At 40.4% G+C, this 19,455-nt stretch overlaps 1 protein-coding gene across 3 annotated transcripts in view; it reads right to left on the bottom strand.

Annotated features, from left to right (window-relative positions):
- Positions 1-61: 61 nt before the first annotated feature.
- LOC112465659 (octopamine receptor Oamb) overlaps positions 62-19,455 on the bottom strand; it is a 125,299-nt gene continuing 105,905 nt past the window's right edge. For 2 of the 3 annotated variants that reach the window (XM_025033309.1, XM_025033308.1), the window contains 9 exons: positions 16,003-16,657; positions 11,741-11,878; positions 11,046-11,144; positions 10,775-10,902; positions 8,680-8,817; positions 7,800-8,082; positions 6,333-6,494; positions 5,630-5,943; positions 62-2,358 (listed from right to left, as the gene is read on the bottom strand). In XM_025033309.1, the coding sequence (XP_024889077.1) occupies positions 2,244-2,358; positions 5,630-5,943; positions 6,333-6,494; positions 7,800-8,082; positions 8,680-8,817; positions 10,775-10,902; positions 11,046-11,144; positions 11,741-11,878; positions 16,003-16,263 (1,638 nt within the window). In that variant the 5' untranslated portion in view covers positions 16,264-16,657 and the 3' untranslated portion in view covers positions 62-2,243. The remainder of the gene's footprint in view (positions 2,359-5,629; positions 5,944-6,332; positions 6,495-7,799; positions 8,083-8,679; positions 8,818-10,774; positions 10,903-11,045; positions 11,145-11,740; positions 11,879-16,002; positions 16,658-19,455) is intronic. The other variant, XM_025033310.1, reaches the window with a different exon arrangement.

Here is a 19,455-nt window from a genome sequence, read left to right as displayed (position 1 = left end):
TACGTACCGTGTTGCGCCGCTGAATTTCCGAGTGTGTAATGCAAAGTGTGAAAGACGGATCTGTTTATACGTACTCACATATTTATTTCCATCCGTTTGCTTACTTATTTATACGATATATCACATAATACATAAATCACGCATTTTTTTTCTTTAAATCGATCGGTCGTCTCGCCGCCCCCGTCGAATTACAGTTGCGAAAAACTATGACGGCGATCTGAGGAAGATGAATCGGGAAATTCTGCAAAAATGAGATGTAGCGTCGCCCGGGCGGTATCCGCACCGACATTGACCCATTGTACAAAGTAATACATGTGCCATGCTCGCGCGGCGATGACGATGTGATTCGAATGTTTTGCAAATCGATAATACGTGCGGGATAAAAAAAACGCACGGATCAATGCCATCGAAGAATTGCGCGACCTTATTCCAGATGCATTTCGAATGCATTCGAGAATCGCTCGAATGAAAAAATACGGAAGATGAAGAGTGCGGGAGGGGGAGGAGAAACGCCGATTTATGCGAGCGTGCACGCGAACATCGGTTCATATAGAAGATATAACGACATACTTAGCGTGTTGTTGCGTACACATAGATATCGATATGTACATAGGAGGTCTGCGTCGCTCGTTTTTACGTCTGCGCGCCTGTCGGACGCTCGTTCCCGATCGGACGCGAGGCGATTGTCCAACTCCTGCTTTCTTTCCCAGCTTGAGAACGACCCGCGATGATTCTCAAGTCTTCAAAGCGCAAATCTTTGACGGCGACGTAAGACGAAATGCGTGGCGCAACGCACACACAGACGATTGAGGGCGATCGGCAGCGAGTTGGTTGATCGGTCGATCCGATCGTCCGTTCGAAACCGGGAAAGGGCTTATAGGGACTAGAAACTACACGTGTAATTCGCTTGCGCGAGTATCGTATCGTATATCGGAACGAATAAATAACATTGCAAAACGGCTCTGTGTATGTGTGTGCGTGTATATGCGCGCGCTCGCGCGTATCCGTGTGGAAGAACGGAGAGCGGGTAATTTTCTCTCGTCGCGAAAAACGGTGTACTCTCTACTGCGAGATGACGAAAGAAGGCACACCGACTTGCGTACACATTATGCGAAATTATCGGAGATTATCGGAGATTATTCCAGATCTAATGAACGATCAATTATTCTCTCTGATCGATCGTGATCTGCGTGGGACACACGTAACGTATATTAAAACTAGCTGTGACTTACTGCGTCTACCGGACGCAAGAAGACGGTCCTTTTACGAAGGACAAACCGTGGGAAGCTCCTCGTGTAGCCCGAATGTACGAATCGAAGCGAAGCGCCGCGATGATTATTCTCGCGAAGAAAAGTCGAATTTCTCTCGTCTTCTCTTTTTCTCACGCTTCTCGCGCGGATGAAGCGCCCGCGTTCCAGGTCTGTCGCGCTAGAATTCAATTCCGAGTAGACGCGCATCGCGAAGCTCCACCTGGTCCTCTGTTTCCGTCGACCTCGCCGCAATTACAGCGCGAAGGCAAATCGCACAGTACCTAGTTTGCGTTTTCTTTTTCCTTCTTTTTTTTCTTTTAGTCTCTAGTAGATGACAGAAAAGCGAGGAGAGAGAGCAATCCGCTACTTGACTTACCCCTCCGCTGGCTTATAAACTCGTTACAGCGAGATCGCGCGATTTAGCGAGGAAGCAGACCAAGCATCAAATTATTTGTTGCCTCGCTGAAGAAACTACCCGGAGCTTTTTACATTCTCTGTTGACCTGGCGTCGAAGTAAAGTCGCCGTTGTAGCGAGATTACATGGACCAGCCAAGCATCGGGTTTTTCTTTTCAACGACAAAAAGTAATAAACTAGACAGGCTGAGCGAGTGGTACGTTATTCGGTTCGTCTGACTCGCGCGTCGCTCGTTACCTGTCTGTTAACTCGCCTACCGATTTCGTGCATTCGCGGCGAGATACGCAGATAAAGTCCGGGCGCATTTCCCAGCTTCACCGGGGTGTCTGATTTACGCGAAATGCTGACGCAACGTTTAGTCTGGCAGAACGGCGGAACCGATTTACGTTGGCACACCAAGCGTCGAGGAGGCCGCGCGCGGGCGGCGGCGACTCGTCGTCGTCATGACGTGATGGCCGTGTGTCGAGCGCGGCTTTCGGAGCGCCATCACGCCATCATCAGAAAGAGAATATCCTCGCTTTGGAGGATCGGGGATTGAAGGTGACGCGCTGCGTGCCGGAACGGACATGTCGCTACAATCATCTGGACTCGCTCTGCGAGTGGGTCGCCTCCAACGACGGATCCGGATCCGAGTCGTCGATGGAGGTGCCGTGCTGTGCCACGCGGATCGAGTAACTCGGGCTTCGTTCGTTCCTACGCAGACACACGCATAATCGTTCTCGTGAGACACATCGCGGGTGCAAATATCATTCTGCGGGATTTTTTTTTTTTTTTTAATGAAAACAATGTCCTCTCTCTTGAGTTAATTAGAGCTCAAGTTCTATAAAATCTTCAAAAAATATATTTTTCAACTCAATTTATCCAAAATTGGGAAACTATTTTAGACCTGAGCCACAGAATTGATCGCGTATTTTATAACCTAGAGAAAATACGTTCATATATATATATATATATATAACCGGGTGGAAGCATTGATCCTTATATAGAACTCGTTGATATATATCATCGTTTACGATACATAAAACGTGATGAAATTTAAGGATTTTCTTTTATGTGACAGTATAAAAAACTTTCCTCACGTTCAACGCATACAGATGATAATCGGACAGATGAAAAGCTAGAATACGTCATGAACTGACGTATGGCAAGGTTCTCTAACAATAAATTTAAATTTTAATATTAAAGTAATAAGGAAAAGTTGACTATGAGAGCCAAACGCGGTTATTTGTGCGCGAGTTGACGCTATGTAAACTTTTTGTCAGATTAATGGGGATATTAGTAAAAAAAGAAACATCAATGAAAGCTAGGATAAAATTGTTATCTATATGTGTTTCAATTCATTTAAGGAGGTTCTACAGGTACTCTCTAGTCAGTTGAGAGATGAAGAGAAAATCTTCAAATTCGTCGATTCTAAGTATTCATAAAATATTTTCGTGAATTTTGATGACGTTAGAGCTTATATCATACCCATATTAGTCGAAGCGAGGAATAATTAAAAATATCGTGTAAGTGCTCGTTTGACTCTGGCGGCTTATAATGGAAGAAAATGTGGTAACGTCGCGAACTTGACAGTTCTGCTCATATGACCGTGGTTATTTCACAATTTCACATAATTCTAGAGCGAGTACTTCTCCGTAAGCGCTCGTAAACGTTAGGTGCTTAAGTTTGAGGTGCTGTCATACTGTGGTGCTGTACTGGCTGTACACTTTTCGCGCGGGTGCAGTCGCTGCGACATTGCCAAATCTCCCTTGTTATTCGAAGCACGCTACGTGAACTGTGATATGGCCTGTTTCAATAGCCAATATCACAAAATTTTACGCGATAACCCTTGTTTTTCTCGATATTTCTGAAAAGGTTAGATTAAGATCTATAAGAACTCCGTTTTTTGAATCTTTGGTAGGTCGCCTTTATATAATTAATATCTCGTTTCCTGTCTCCAAGAGCCCCTCTGCCATATGTAGCTTATGTTAAAAACTGTGATTTCAAAATTCATTTTTGCAAATGTTTACACGGTAACCGATGCTAAAATTTTTCGAGCACTTTTCTCGCATCTCAATTTATACGTCCATAAAGTTTTTTCCAATTTTTAGATACATCCATTATCTGTAGAACCTCCTTAATTGGAAGCTGTTATCAATGATTAAAAGAGATAATGTTATAAAGGAAGGAAACTAATTGAATATAATTCTGAAAGGACATTTTAATTTGTGGGTTTTGGGAAGCCCATAAATCCTCGGCAACACCCCATCACTGTTATTTGTTTATATGTGGCGATTAAAATATAATTTTGTTTTCTCCATCTTGTAAGCAAGGCTCGAACATTGTCAGAGGTTTTTAGTTGGATCTTTACTGATTTTTATGTATGTGTCTGTATCTTGTATCATTTTCTGAAGTTTTTGTTTATAATAATTTTTGTCTAAGGCTTACCTATATAATATTGCCCTTATTCATTCTAGTAAAAATAATATCCGGAACATTTTTAACGTATTGTTTTGTTGTTGACAATAGATTAAAAATGGAAAGTGTTGAGTTGTTAGGCTGCATGGTTGTTCCGAGAGAAGGAAAACTATTGAAAATAGGAATGGAACGATTTCTAATATTTAATCGTCTCTCTAGAATTTTTTTGTGTTGCATTCTATGTTTTTTTATAAATTCAATGATTATTTTTCTGTTTTTTTCTATTATAGATAAAAAATTCCCACCTAACTGGAGGAAACATTGTATTTCTTTGGGGATCGGATAGAAAGTTAAATTTTTGAACCAGTTATTTCTTATAGATGTGAGGAAAGAGCTGTGGATGTTATTGGAGAAAGACGACGGGTTGAAGGGAATTTCAAATAATGATGGAAACTATTCCTTGTGTATTCAACTGGGGAAAAAGACAATGAAAGTCCATTAGTGGTTATTTCAGACGTAGTTGTGATTGTAGGATTATTAGTTGAGACGGAACAAAAATAGTGAATAGAATTGGTGTTTTTCCACTAAGTCTCTGATGTTTTTGAATCAACTTCTAATTTCTTTTCTAGATTGCTGTGTTTATAAATGTAAAATGAGCGTAGATAGTGATTGTTAAATTCTTGTCTATTGAAGAAAAAATTATATTATGTCAACGATTATATCAATCACCGTCGTTAAAAAATTATCTCAGTCTTTCTTATAGAGCTTTAGCTAGTCAATCTCGCGTTCTCTGAACTTGGTTTGGTGAGTAGATTTCATGGTCTCTTTGCCAGAATTACTCTCAATTTTCATTTCTAGTCCAAATATTTTGCAGACTATAAATAGCGAAATTTTCTGATTTTTCCTCTTGAAATTTATACATTCTTTATACATTCTTTATACATTCAATTTTTAAATACTTTTAAATACTATTTACCTTATACTTTTCGGAGAACCTGAGATTATTTAATGTATCTATCACCGCGCGTCGCGATGAAGATGGTTCAAAGTGAAGTCGAAACGTACGATTTATAGTCTGTATTAAATTATTAATTGAATATTACATAGGCTGCGTTCCTTTTGATGCTTTCAGCGCTGTAAGCATTATTCTATCTCCGTTGCACATTGAATATCAAATAGAGATGGAGCGACGCTTTCAGCGCTGAAAGCGTCAAAAGGAACGCAGCCATAGCGTCAACTTACGCACAAATAACCGCAGTTGACTCTCATAGTCCACTTTTCCTCGTTTCTCTTCAATTTTAATATCAAGAGTCTTTAGCTAATTAATTATTTTAAATCTTAAATTCAAAATATAAACCAGATAATTGATAATTTTTTAAGTCTCCTTCGAAAGCGCGATCGTGCGAAAATAGATCGCAGAATGCAATGCCACTCCATTTGTAATACAAATCGCAACGCCGCGCCGACTTAAACGCTTCTTTTATCGCGGCGCGGAAACGTGCGACCGTGCACAAAAATAAATCGCAGAACGCGTAATACACTTTGTAATACAAATTATAACACTGACCTCATTGCCAATTGGCTGCCGTCACTGCCACGTCGCAGGGTGTTGGCGCGTTGTATGCAGGAGCACCTGCAGCAGATGATTCTCTTGAAAGCGAAGCGGAAGTCCTTGCTGAAGAGGGCGTAGATACACGGATTTATCGCGGAATTGCAGTATCCTAGCCAGAACAGCACGCTGAAGACGGTTGGATGGATGTGATTCGGATAGAACGCGCGCACCAGATACATGGTGAAAAAAGGCAGCCAGCACATAATGAAGCCGCCGACGATGATGCCCAGGGTCTTCGCCGCCTTCGTCTCCATGCGAAATCTCTTCACCTGCGTACATCTTTGTCTCAAGCATCACCGTCAACCGACATAATATTTTTAATATCTAGTTTGTTAAAATATGAATGCGCATTATAAAAAAATTAACATCATCTTTTAACGAAGTAAAAGATATTAACTCACTTATAACGTGCATTCATATTTTGATTATTAACTGTTACGCGATCCAAATTAATCCCGACAAGTAATCGACGTTATCATTATAATTGTGAGTCGACTGAAGACAGAAACTGAATTTCCGTCGTGCAGTGAAATAACGTCTTACTAAACTGTCGAACGTTGCACGTTCGTTTTTTTGTATGACATTTGAAATGAAAAATGGGTCTCCGATAGCCAAAGGTGTGAAAACCGTAAAAACGAGCCGACATGGAGGGACGCACTTGGGCTTTTATGTTTCTCTTGCCCAGCTTCATCACTCGCGGCTTCTCCTCGTTGCTCGTCGTCATCTCGCGCAGCGACAACTCGTCGCCGGTCATCTGACTCTCGCAGCTGCTCCGCCTGCTCGGTCTTTTGCTGCTGCCGACCCTATTGACACCACCCACCTGAAAGGGGATTTAACAAGTCGGCCTTTACGACTCCGGCACACACACACACACACACACACACCTACACGCACCACGTGTGCCTATAAAATATAGATTCACTTTCGCGCGAGATTTACGGACGCCGTAAAACGGTAGTTTTTTCCATGACGATCGCGAGCAGCGTCTAAAGTCACTGTTAATTGTCAAAGGTATTGCCACAGCAATACGGCGATCATACTCGACTGAACACTCGTGCTTTCTTACGGACGGAATCAAAGTGTGGAACAGATAACTGCCGCACAACGCGATTTATAAATTTTTCCAGAGATTAAAATTTAATTATTCGTGCTTAAATGCAAGCATAGAGACATTCTTGTTGCTGTTTTATCTCGATTGGCTTGCAAATCTTTATTTTGTGTTTGCGTTTTTGAGAATATATGAAAATGAGAATTTAATTCGTGCCTGTCTATAAAACAGCGTAATATATCTTTAGATTAAAAGTCTGTCATCCACATCTGTCAAGAAGCGATGAGGGAATAGATTTTTATTTCTTTCCTGGATATATATATATATATATATATATATATATATTTATCGGTGTCAGCGATCATACATGACGTGAAAGCCCTCAACGAAACGGGCGCGTGTCCATATCCTGCTTCGTTTCGTCCGTCTGTAAATCCGCGCGATATCCGTACTCACATGCGGGAGAATAATTACGATTCGACGATTTAAACGGCAAATAAAAGCTCGGAGATCCTCGTGAAACAAAACTGCGAGGGAAAAGAGGAAAAAGAGTGAATTTATACGGCTCGATAGCCCCGTCCGATCGAACGAGTACGTCGGTTTTATTGAACGAAAAAGTGATCCTTGATTCGTTTCATTTTGCAAAATGCCGTCGATTAGTCGCCAATAAAAAAAGCGTGTGCACTCGAAATTGCAGCGACAAAATGTCACCTGGAATGTGGTGCTGGAACCTGGAAATTTATGCACGTTCGACATCACTTCCAACGGTGAAAACTAAATTCCAGTCTTCCGAATGTGTTAGTATATTATAAATTATAAATATATATTATACACAGTAATACAAAAAAATATATATAAATCTTTCATATAGTTTTTTCCAAAATGATTTTGTGCAATGAAAATGATAAAACTATATATCAAGATTGTATAATTTTGCGACGAAGAAGACCCCGCTGTTCTTAAAAGATGAAAAAAAGGTCGGAAAATTAAAAAAACAAGGGTCCATGCGTCTCGAGCAGCTAATTGTGCCCTCGGGGAGAGATCTGTGCGAATGGAGCTCGTTAAAATCTAATTTACCTTAAGATGCGTGTTTTGCGAGGCCGGACAAAGCTGCGTCTGCGTCTGCCCGTTGCTGTAATGAACCGAGATTTGCGAGCATCTCGACGGCGTTCTGTTGAGGGTGTTGCACTTCGTGTTGAGAGTCTCGGTGCTGGGATAGGAGACCGAGATCTTGAACTTCTCCCGCTTAACGGAGCTGCGGCTGCTCGAGTCCGGACTTCTCGAGTTGCCGTTGTTGCTGCCGTTGTGGACGCTACCGCGGCCACGGTGTATTCGTAAGGTCAGTCTTTGTTCGTCGAACCTGCATAAGAATAGGAAAATGCGTCGTGCTTCTGCATAGGCGTATTCTCTATTATGCCTGTCAGCGGCATAATGAAGCTCCCGTAAAAAGGAAGCTTCCTCTCTCTCGCGCGCGAAGAAGAAGCTCAACCGCAGAACCCGCGAACGAAATGACGACTCGAGAGAGAACAAAGCGTGGAAAAATATATTCGAATGCAGGGAAAATTCATTTGCAGCGCCATTTCATTAAAAGGGAATGACAGGAGATAATGAATTTGTCTTATGTACAATATTAAAAGTTTGCATAGGTAGAATAATTACCCAGATAGCACAGTTGATCTTTATGAATTCATTAAGATCAGATTCAGATCTTTTTGAATTCATAAAGATCAGCTGTGCTATCTGGGTAATGTCCGACAAGATATTCTCGGTTATAGATAAAAGGCAATTAACGTGAAATGATCAGTATTTACGTCGATCTCACAAAAAAGTGACACAAATAAATGTGTGATAAAAATCGATTGCAGGATTGTAAAAAATATTGTAAAAAATAAATTCACTACTCTGGTAAACGGAAGTTTCGGGGGGGGGGGGGGGGGAAACTGGCGCGAGGGTTTACCTGGTGCCAAACATTTTCGAGGCTTTTGTTGTGCGAAAACCTTGATTAATGGCCCTCGTCGTGGAAACCGCGGCGTTGTAGATCCGCCAATAAAAAAACATCATCACTAGCATCGGTATGTAGAAGGAGCCCAGGGCGCTGCAACACAGTATGCGATATTGCGATTTCCTGTCACGCTGGTGATAATCGCGTATTTCCCCGTTTCGCGATAACATATCGGACGCTTCTCTGCGCGTGCAGTCCAACGCAAATCATCAGACTACGGGCGAATATTAATTTGACTACCGGCGTTAACAATGGACAAGATGACGCAATCGAGAACCACGTCGGAGTCCGCTGGACAGCACTCGAAACGCATCAGGCGTTTACGATTTATCAGGGTATTGATCGCCACCGTACGGTGCGTATATAATCGACCTTGATTGACTCGCACAATATGATATAACGACATAGAAATAAAACTGTTATTATTGGTCAATCAAAGAATATGGACCATCGAGCCGTAACTGGGTGTTGATGTTAAAATATTCTATATTTAAGTTAAAACTACAGACGTTTCGGACCTTTATATAGGACCATGCTCAGTGTCGCATTACAAATAAGTCAGTCGCGGTTAAGGATGTATCACTGGTACAATCTTAGACAAAAGTGCATGAAATTTGAAATACTTGAATATCTACGCCTAACGCATAGTAAATCTAGATGTAAGATACTCAAATGATAGTAGGAGTCTTATTTTTACTCCTACAAAGGTATTTTTTACTTTACAAATGTTTTTTCCAGTATTATTTGCGATTTTTGTAATTTATGAGCCTAAACTTTTGGCAGTAAAAATGCCCTGATTTCAACTTTATAACGTCAAATTATTAATAAAATTAATAATTAATTATTAATTATTAATTAATAATTAATTATCATTAATTATTAATTTATTTCTTTAAAACGGTGTAGTGAAGACAATTGAAACTTGACAGATAGTTTCATCTATTCGTATACTAGATGTACAAAAAAATTCAAAATGTTGGTAGCGTTCCTTCAACATTTTTTTAGCCGTTTTATCCGTCAAAATCGTCTCTTCCCATAAAAATACGTGTAAAATCAGTGAAAATTAAAATCGTTATATCTCAGCAACCGTTTAGTGGATTCGTTTCTACTTTTTTTGTAGCACATCAGGAAGACTAAAAGAACATTCTTACAAATTTTTATCCACTTGGTAGCGCTTTGAAAATAGGTGCAATACATCCTTAAAAAGTTATCATATATTACATAAAAATTAAATTAACGCAACAGTTGAATCGCTGTATTAGGAGTGGACAGCAATCAAAATCTGTTTCCTTCTGCCGTGAATTATGTTGTTATAGGGTCGACATTTCTGTTACAATGTGTTCTGTTACAATAAACTGACAAAATACTCACATTATTGTTATTATTGGCGCAGTCTTATCCACAACGAAATTTTGGATTTAACTCAAAAGCTAATGTCGTATGTACTATCTGTCAAGTTACAAATCCAACAATCTCTCGAGCTTATCTCTTTTTAAAACGGAAATAAAATATGTCAAGAATGATACATACAATATGCTTTTATCTTGCGAAAATGTCAAATACATTTCTGCTTCAAAAGTAATGTGATCTTTAATTGACATGTTTACATTGTTGTTTTAAAAATTCGATCATTGTACGTCACGTAAATTCTCAGATTTTAATATACATGTTAGATATCAATATATGTATTAATGTTATGCAAATAATTCAGTTGTATAAATTTTATTATATACATAACAAATCCAAATAAAAAACTCGATATCTAAAATACAATTTTAATCCTGTATTCTGATTGCTTCCTGTAGCGTATATTAAAATTAATTAATTTTACGCAATTAAATTGAATAATGTCTCTTTAATGCAGAGAAGACATTAAAAAGGTATTTTCCATAGCTCCATTTTTACGACACGCCTGCTATTTCACTGGATAACGGACAACCAATTTATACCGATGTACGCAAAGAGAAAAGTATTCGTGTAATTTCTCGTTACTACGCGTCATGATCCAATATGTATGTAATGAAGATCCAAGAGTCCTTGCGAGACTTACCTGTAAACGACGTAGCCGGCGTCGTTGGTCAGCTCGCAGATCCATGGGCACGGCTTCATCGGTACAAGTATAGTGGTAGTGTTGGACGGGCCGTACGAGGGATACGTATCATTGAACGTAGTATGCGACTGCGAGAACAGAGGAAGCGATTAAAAACGCGTGCGGAACAAACACGATCCGGTCGGCCGGCTGGCCGGGGCCGATCGAATGACGATTGAAAATCGTCCCGAAATAACAGCGCGAAGGCGGATTAGCCGTGGCTAGTACGCACCCGTTTGTCCTTCCAGCCGACTAAAGGCGGAAAACAGATAACGAAGCTCGAAACCCAAACGGTGGCCACCAGCAATCTAGCCCTCTTTGTCGACATAAGCTGGATTTATGGAAACGAGAAAAATAAATGAGACGATTAACGGGGAAATGCGCGTCAGGGACGCGATAATTGCGTAGATAAGGAGATAACGAGATTGGTCGGTATACCGTCTTTAGAAAGAAAAATCACATTTTTAAAATTATGTTTTTCGTGTTGTTTTTTTTCCATTTCTCGATGCGCACAAGTTTATGTTTTTGTTATTTTAATTTTCTAAAATGTAAAGCTCAATGCATCTAATTGAGCATTGCAAATATTTTGGACAGCAAATACAAAAATTTAATCAATTAGAGAGAAAAGTGCCATTTACGGTCCATACTGGATCTTGGTAGCCTAATAATAATATTGTGAATATTATATATTTTCTTCTTTAAATACAAAAATTTCAAAATAATTGTAAGATTTTCACCGTTTATAGAACTCGCTTTTAATTTCACTTTCTCTCGGTATATTTTTTGTTTCTGCAAAGTGTAACCACTTGGGAATACTCCCGTCGAACACAAACGCCACGTCAAGCGGAGTGGCCAAATTGATTGATGCGTAACGCGCGTCTGATCTCCTTGGGATAATCGTTTTCATGAGTGCTGAGTGGTACTTGCCTGAGGATAACTGACTGGCCTGGTCACCGCCAAGTACCTATCCAAGCTGATGGCGCATAAATTCAATATCGACGCCGTGCACATCCAAACGTCGACCGCCAGCCACATGGAGCACCAGATATTTCCGTATATCCAGACCTTTTGAGAGAAAAAGACCGTTTAAAAGAAATACATTTAATACAAAACGTTAGTAGCAAAGAATATTCCGCTATTTGACGCAAATAGCGGAAATAACGTTTACTATTTATTTAATTTCAAATATGACCAAATTCAAAATTGATTTTACTGCAAGACAGTTCACCAGTTTGCTTCATTTTCCAAATATTTTCAAATGTGTATGAAATGTTGGAAATGAAATCTTTACTCTTTATTTAACTTCAAATATGACCAAATCTAAAATTGATTTTACTGCAATATACAGTTCGCTTCATTTTCCGAATATTTACCTAATGTGTGCAGGTGAAAAGCTGAATTGTCAAATCAATAACACAAATTGAGGCAAAAATCTCGAAATTGAGGCAAAAATAACCATCGATACACCGGGCGAGGCTTATCGTGGATAGACGGACTATTTATATGCATGTGATTGACAGGGATGTGTATCGCTTGTGTATCGCGATGTGTAGCGTTATCGCAAAACCTAGCGGCGAGCATCAGATAAGACGTGCGGGGATTCGGCGCGCGTCAATCGTCGGATCAATTCCCATTCAGGTCGGACAGTGATTCACAATGTAACCGCGTACAATGGAATCCGCATACATGTATGCGGCATGCGCGCATCTCTCTACGCTCGTGTTGCACGCGTAACGCACCCGCATAATGACGTGCGATACAACCGTGCGCATCTCCAACGAGACTACAACCACCTGTTCAGAATTAGCTTTGGCCAGTGGTGTTACGCGTGTTATACCGATATCGGAATTCAGTAATTAACTTTCATTATTTACGGTCAGATTACTGTAGCTACGATTGCGCACGGTCACCGACAAATTGCAATCAAATTGATCCTCCGTTCCTTGTGTTTCCTAATATTTTAAATTTATAACCGATTGCTCGTTTCCTTTCACGTTGCATTCTACCATGATCTAATCGAATATTGAGGATTTCTATAAATTTTATTATCCAGAATGCTTTTCGGCTGATAATAATTGCAGTTTTTAAAAAGAAAATTTTGTCATTTTTCGGAAAAAGACGATTGCATGCTAATCAAATTCAAAATGTTAAAATTCTATACAACATCAATAATAGCATCAAAAATAAAATTTGAAGACACAGCAAAGAGAAATTGCAAATGTGGTAATATTGTCTGCTTTTACTATATCAGTAAATTCTATTTAAGATATTTAATAAAATCTTGAGTTGAGTATGCTATTATCTAATAACTAATAATAAAAGAAAAATTTTATTAATTATTTGTTATTATTCACGCGATTGCAGTTGAACAAGTGAAAAATATACATCTCTCTATATATAGTCCCGTTTTCATCTTTGTTTTCAAACTCGCCTGACAGCGCATTATTTAATTAAAGCCAATTTTATCTCATGTAATTAGTAGGTACTAGGCAGCATGATACAAATACATTCTATCAGCATACATTATAATTAAACGATGTCCCGAGGCGTCTAATTTCGGGAAAATGATAAGAGAAAATATTAAATTAATGCAGTATATATTTTGCTTATAATCCTCTCTTGTATCTCTTTTTCTATGTTTCTAATTGTTTCTGATTGAGATTAATATAAACTAACTGAATATTAAGATACATATATATCTTTTACTTTTCAATACTGCGATATCTATTTTTACTTTTTACTCAACTGCAAGTCTATGTATTACATTTTTAAGCAGCCGCTGCTTAACAGACTTCTATTGTTCATTTCTTATTTAGCGTCCAATATTGCTGTGTCTTACTGGCGCAGCGATCGATACTTAATTTCGGCCTGCCAAGTTATTTAAGTTACTTTTTCATTGAAATATATAAATCGAACAGTTTTACAAATATACACCATGCATCTCTGCATCGAGGACGCTCGTTATCGTATTTTTTTTTCTTTGCGCTGAAAAGACGCTCTATGCTGCGCTTGATAAATTCCTCCAGAAGAAAAGGAGGAACGAAGACCGTTCGAAGAAAAAGTCGTATCGTGATAAATGCGCGATGAACTAATTTGCGCTATATCGTGTAAACTTCAGTTAAGAAGACTACTTTACTCGGGCTCTTTTTTTAAATAAAAAACGGAAAAAGAGTTGTTTGATTTTTTTTCGCAAAAACTAGAGTTTGTACAGACTTTTTAGAGGTTGTTAGTCCGAAATTATACTTGTTGTGAACATGTTTAATTTTTTCAAGTCGATTTGAGTATCTGTATTTGAGTTATCACTGTAATGAAAAGAAAATAAAAAACGAAGAAAAATACGTTTAAAGTTTTTAATGTATATTTTCAACTAAAAAAATTTTTTTGTTATATAGTAATATAGTTTATGATTCTAATAAACATTGTGTTAAAGGTCAAGTTTCGGTTTAAATTCATTTCTTTGTAATAAATTCCCCCAAAAAAGCTTTAGTTTCGATAAATCTGACTGCTTAGTCCCCTTAAATGGAACACCTCATTCTCGGCTCGAGCTAAGAGAGATTCATGCCGCTTCCGTACTCCATCCACTGCCCACCGACTTATTTCCAGGTTCTCGGGGAGCAGTACACACACGTGAATATCGCAGGCACGCGGAAATCCAAGCTGGAAGGACCAAAGGGAAAAGCCAACAAACTGTTGCATCCTCCGTGAATCCCACTTAAACCGGCAAGGCTCGTTTGACGACTTCGGGGATAAAATGTATGTACCGCCGTCCCCATCGCGCGTTTCTTCTCTCATGATACTTTTTAACCATATAAAAAAAAAGATGAGACAAAGCTCAAAGGAGTAGCGTAACGAGCCCCTGAGAGATACGTCGAAGGAATTACCTCGGCGTGAGAAAAAGATGAGCGAGAGAGGAGCGAGAGTGTCTCGCGATTAACGATGCGATATTCTCGGAAGGAGAAAGAAAATTGTGTGCTTGGAAATATTATTTTCTTCACATGTGGTAACTGTTTTTAAAAATATATCTTGCGTATAAATAAATTTTATCTACAATTAAAAAAATGAAAAATTTTTCTAAAAAAAATATTATTTTCATGTAAATAATGTTGAATAAGGTACGGGAAATATTACCGCAAAGATCTATTGAATCGATAAATTACAGTAAAGATCTCAAATAAAAAAAAGAGATAGACAACTATAATGTCCAAAAATACGTATCTATTAAACACAGTTCTTACATTGTAATTCTCGCATTGAAATAAAAACCAGCTTCAAATATCGGAACGGCGTAACTTTCGAATATTACGCTCAAGTACGTTTCGGAATAGTAATATTTTTTGTAAACAATGCGCATCCCATCCACCGCCAAATACACCTCGCCTGGGACAACAAGCGGATATTGCGTGGGACAGAATTCGACGCTTTAGCCAAACTAAATCGATCCTGTCGAAAACCGTGCGTTAGTGAGCGTCCAGTACAGTGGATGAAATTTCCCTGGCAGGCACCTTGTCGTTGTATCGATAACGCCGTTGCGATTGATGCTATTGTGCCCGGCCGTTGTATGAAAAATGCACTATTGATTGCGACAAAGTGTGAATATCGTCGATTCAAAATACAACCCTGACAGGGCAATATAAAGTGCGAAACAGGATGCGCTGCTTTAATAAAGCACGATCGACTCTTTGTGATACTCATTTTTATCGAACGCTTTCTTTTTTTTTGTCAATGTACTCTTCATCTCTTTTTATAACAATTATTAGAAAAATAATATAAAATTTATAAACAAATATAGAAAGATTTAATGTAATACACACACACACACACACACATATTTTTTTGGTATATTTATATGCATTGAATTTTTTAATCTCAACACTATCTTATAATGTGGTCTCTAAATTTAAAGCTATAACGTACACATTGACAATGTATTATTATAACAACTGTATCTTTTGTTAAGCAAAGTTTATTTTAACGACCCGCGCTGAAAAGGAGTTAGTTCAATTCTTGTCACCAAGCCGCTAGTATTACATTAAATAGATCTCTCATTTTTAATCATAAATCGATAATTTGCTTGACAAATTCTCCCATTCCCATAACTTATAAGATTATATTAATTCTCTCTCTTTTTACATTAAAAAATATCTATTCGTGAATTCGTTGCCAATTGACGCATTAAAAAAAGATCTTACCTTGTAAACCTCCCAGGTCGCGCTGAACGGCAGGACAGCGACGCCGACCAACAGATCGGCGACCGCCAGGCTCACGATGAATATATTCGTCACGTTCCTCAGCTTGCTGGTACAATAGACGGCCAGAATGACCAGGACGTTACCCACCACCACCATGACATCGACGATCGCCAGGACGATTAGGGCAATCACGTTCCACAGGCTTGACCACTCGACGCCCTCGTATAAAGCAGTGCATGCGGTGTCGTTCAACTCTCGCATTTTAATTAACTCTCGCGGTCCTCGGGTACGCCCGTGCGATCCTGTCGAAAGACTCCAGAGGATATCCGGTACGGTGACGACGACGGGTGGTGCGAACTCGATAAGACGCGCGAGGCATCTCGAGCCGTCATATAACGGGATCAAAGTTTTCTTCCGCGGTTAACACTTAAACGTCATGGTACTCAAAACGATTAACGGACACTGTGATCCTTGCAGTTTTCACAGAACACCACAATCTTCTCACGCTTCGCGCTACCAGATATATTAATAACCGAAGACTTTATGACTGGCCGATCGATTCACTCGACGGCAGGACTAGAAGACTTGAAGAAGCTCGATGTTTACAGTGGTCCTTGAACTCTTGAGGGCAACCACGTTCCCTTCGTGTGTTGATCTATCAATTAGTTACGTTTGGTTTCTTAATTATCTATTTCTCGATTATTTATATCTTACGCGAGTGTCGCCGAGACATTACGTCATGCAACTAATGTTATACACAGGAATTATACAACTCGTTTTATAATTATTCTTAAGACTGTCACTAGACTTTCTTAAAAACGACGGTCAAATTTGCCGAATAAATTACACTCGCTTCTGCACCGACGTAGTGTTAATTGCTATAAGCCAGTTAATTCCCTTTCTCGTTTATCGAAAACTATTTGTATGTTTTCGTCGTACGCGGTCGTTAATGAAGACCAATCCCCGTGGGTTTCCGTCAATATTCCCACGATTACAGTCGGATGAGCTCGTTAATGCGCACGTCATGCACGCTCGTCGATACAGTTGATCATACACCACCCGGTAGTCAATCCGACACTTTATAGTTTCGCGGTCGCAAGCACGATCGCAAAACGTTATCCCCCGGATAATCGATAACACTCGCTCTCTCCGCATATACGCACAATCGCTCGCGTTGCACTTCGAATATGTCATCTAACCGACCTTTAAACGACGTTGGTTCAGACAGCGCGCAGAGCCGAGAGTATCGAATTTAGCGAGCTACTGATCTAGTTTGTGTTTCGAATGTCTGCGGCTCACTTGTCGTTTGCCGTTTCCATTTTCCCTCCGTTGGCGAATTTCGAGCGCGCGATCTACATCGAGCCGCGACGTCAGTCGATCGTCGCCTCCTTTACTCACGATTTCAACGCGAAATTCCTCGAATCTCCTCTTTAATTATCTATCGCGTTTCGAATTCTACGCGACTATCCCAACCACGGCTACATACTTAACACTATTCGATCGAACAAAACGCGCGACTCCACGAATGTGATCAAGAGACATGGTAGTGTCTCGCGCCAAGTAAGACCTTACACGCGGAGCGAGACCGACCGTGACTCTTTTATACTTCAATACGCTACCTCGCGCGGCAACAGTTTTCGCTGACGTAACGCGCGGAAGGGCTCGGGGGACCTTGACAAAAATTGCCTCGATGAAATCGTCCTAATCGTCAACGTCATCGACCTATTGTCATGCGATCCACGTGCCGCGGATCTATTAGCGTATCCCTAAAAAAAGATACGGGAAGGGAAATGCGTTTGTATAGCTGGCATCTCCTGACATGCTGACATTGCTCGCTTGATCGTCGTCGCAACCCTCACATGCCCTCGCCTCCTCTCTCTTTCTCTTTTTTTCTCTCCCTTTTCCCCTCGCCAGCGCCGTGGAGATATATCGAAAACCCGCAGCGGCCTGCAACCTCTCCTCCGGAGGCCGCTTCAGCCACGTTATACTGCTTCGACTGCACTTTTCACTCTTCCCTGCACAAGCCACCCACGACGATCACGTATCTACCCACCGACGCCCCATCTATCCTCCGTCCTCGGCTTCGCCCACTCGCGGAGGGTGCTCTTTATCCCGTTTACCAAATCGAATTCGACGGAAGTTTTCTGCCGCTCGTTCTGCTCGAGAGATCGACGTTATCCCGAACAAGAATTGAAAACAGCGTCGTCGCCTCTATTAGGTGCGATCGTCGACTGCGCGTTCACCGCGAGTTTTACCGGCGTCAAAACCACCCGCTAAATGCCCCTTCCCTCGATCTCACTCAGTCACCCCGTTTTCCCCGTTTTCCTAGTTCAATATAAAGCAAAACTGCTTCTAGGAAGCTGTGGGCGAATCTTCCTATAAATTGAGGGCGATTTCGAGAAGCAATCCTAATCGCCCACGATACTTTTGTCAATGTAAACGTACAATCGAACCCTCTCGAGAGAGAGGGTATGAAACTTTTTTGTTTTAAAGAATTTTAAAACAAAAAGATATCTCGCGCGTTTCTTTCTGGGATTGATACATATTCCACAAGATTTTCCGACTCTGACGAACGTTCCGCTTTAGCCGGGAAAAAGCTGAGGGTTAGCGATGTACTGCGTCGTTAAATCAATTTCCAGTTCTCGCGTTTCATTAAAGAAGATACGTTCTTCTTATTGGCGTCTTCGGAAAGGAACGCTTTGAACTTTCACATTTAAACGCGCACGATCGAAAGGATGCACGAACAGATTACGGCCGCGATCCCTACGTGATTTCAGGATAAAAAAAATAATTTTCTCTTAAATTTCGCTTCTCTATCGACGTTGAGCGATAGCGGATCAGCGATTCCTGTTGCTTGCTTCGCGGGCGGAGAGTACACGTTTGCCGCTCAACTCGGCGACGAATATTTCACGATCTTTCGTCGAATGAAAATCCCCGACTCTTTTCGTGCCGAGAGAATCTCCGTTACGATGAAAGCGCGTATAAATGGCCGCTCGTTAAGCGAAAAAATCGGATTACTCTCGTCGTTCCATATTTGACGACTTCGGGGCGGCGCGCGGCGGGAGAGAGAAAGAGAAAGATAGAGTTAAAATTATTTCTCTTCTTACCACACTTCGATTAAATTACTTCAATTCTCGCCTCGCTTCCGTGTTTCGTGCTTCAACAGATCTTCGCGAGGAATATTCTCGCCTATATACTGACTCTGTTCCTTATAATCCGCCGTGACAGAACGTATTACGCTCGGCAGAATGTGTGCCCTTCTGACAATCACGTTCCGCCTATTCACGATTCGTGTCACTTCAGCGCGAATCAGAAGTTTCCCGTTTGTTCTTCGCGCTGGTTCCTTCTCGTCGTCGTCTTCGGGCAATCGTACTTACCGGGCGGCAAGCGGAGAAAAAGGGCGGAAAGAGAGAGAGAGAGAGAGAGAGAGAGAGAGAGAGAGAGAGAGAGAGA

The sequence above is a fragment of the Temnothorax curvispinosus genome, unplaced genomic scaffold (assembly GCF_003070985.1).
Source record: "Temnothorax curvispinosus isolate PA1 unplaced genomic scaffold, ASM307098v1 QBEX01015410.1, whole genome shotgun sequence".
In the NCBI taxonomy this organism is placed as follows: Eukaryota; Metazoa; Arthropoda; class Insecta; order Hymenoptera; family Formicidae; genus Temnothorax; species Temnothorax curvispinosus.
The sequence above is the reverse complement of the archived record's forward strand: the minus strand, read 5'-3'. Positions and strand labels throughout refer to the sequence as shown.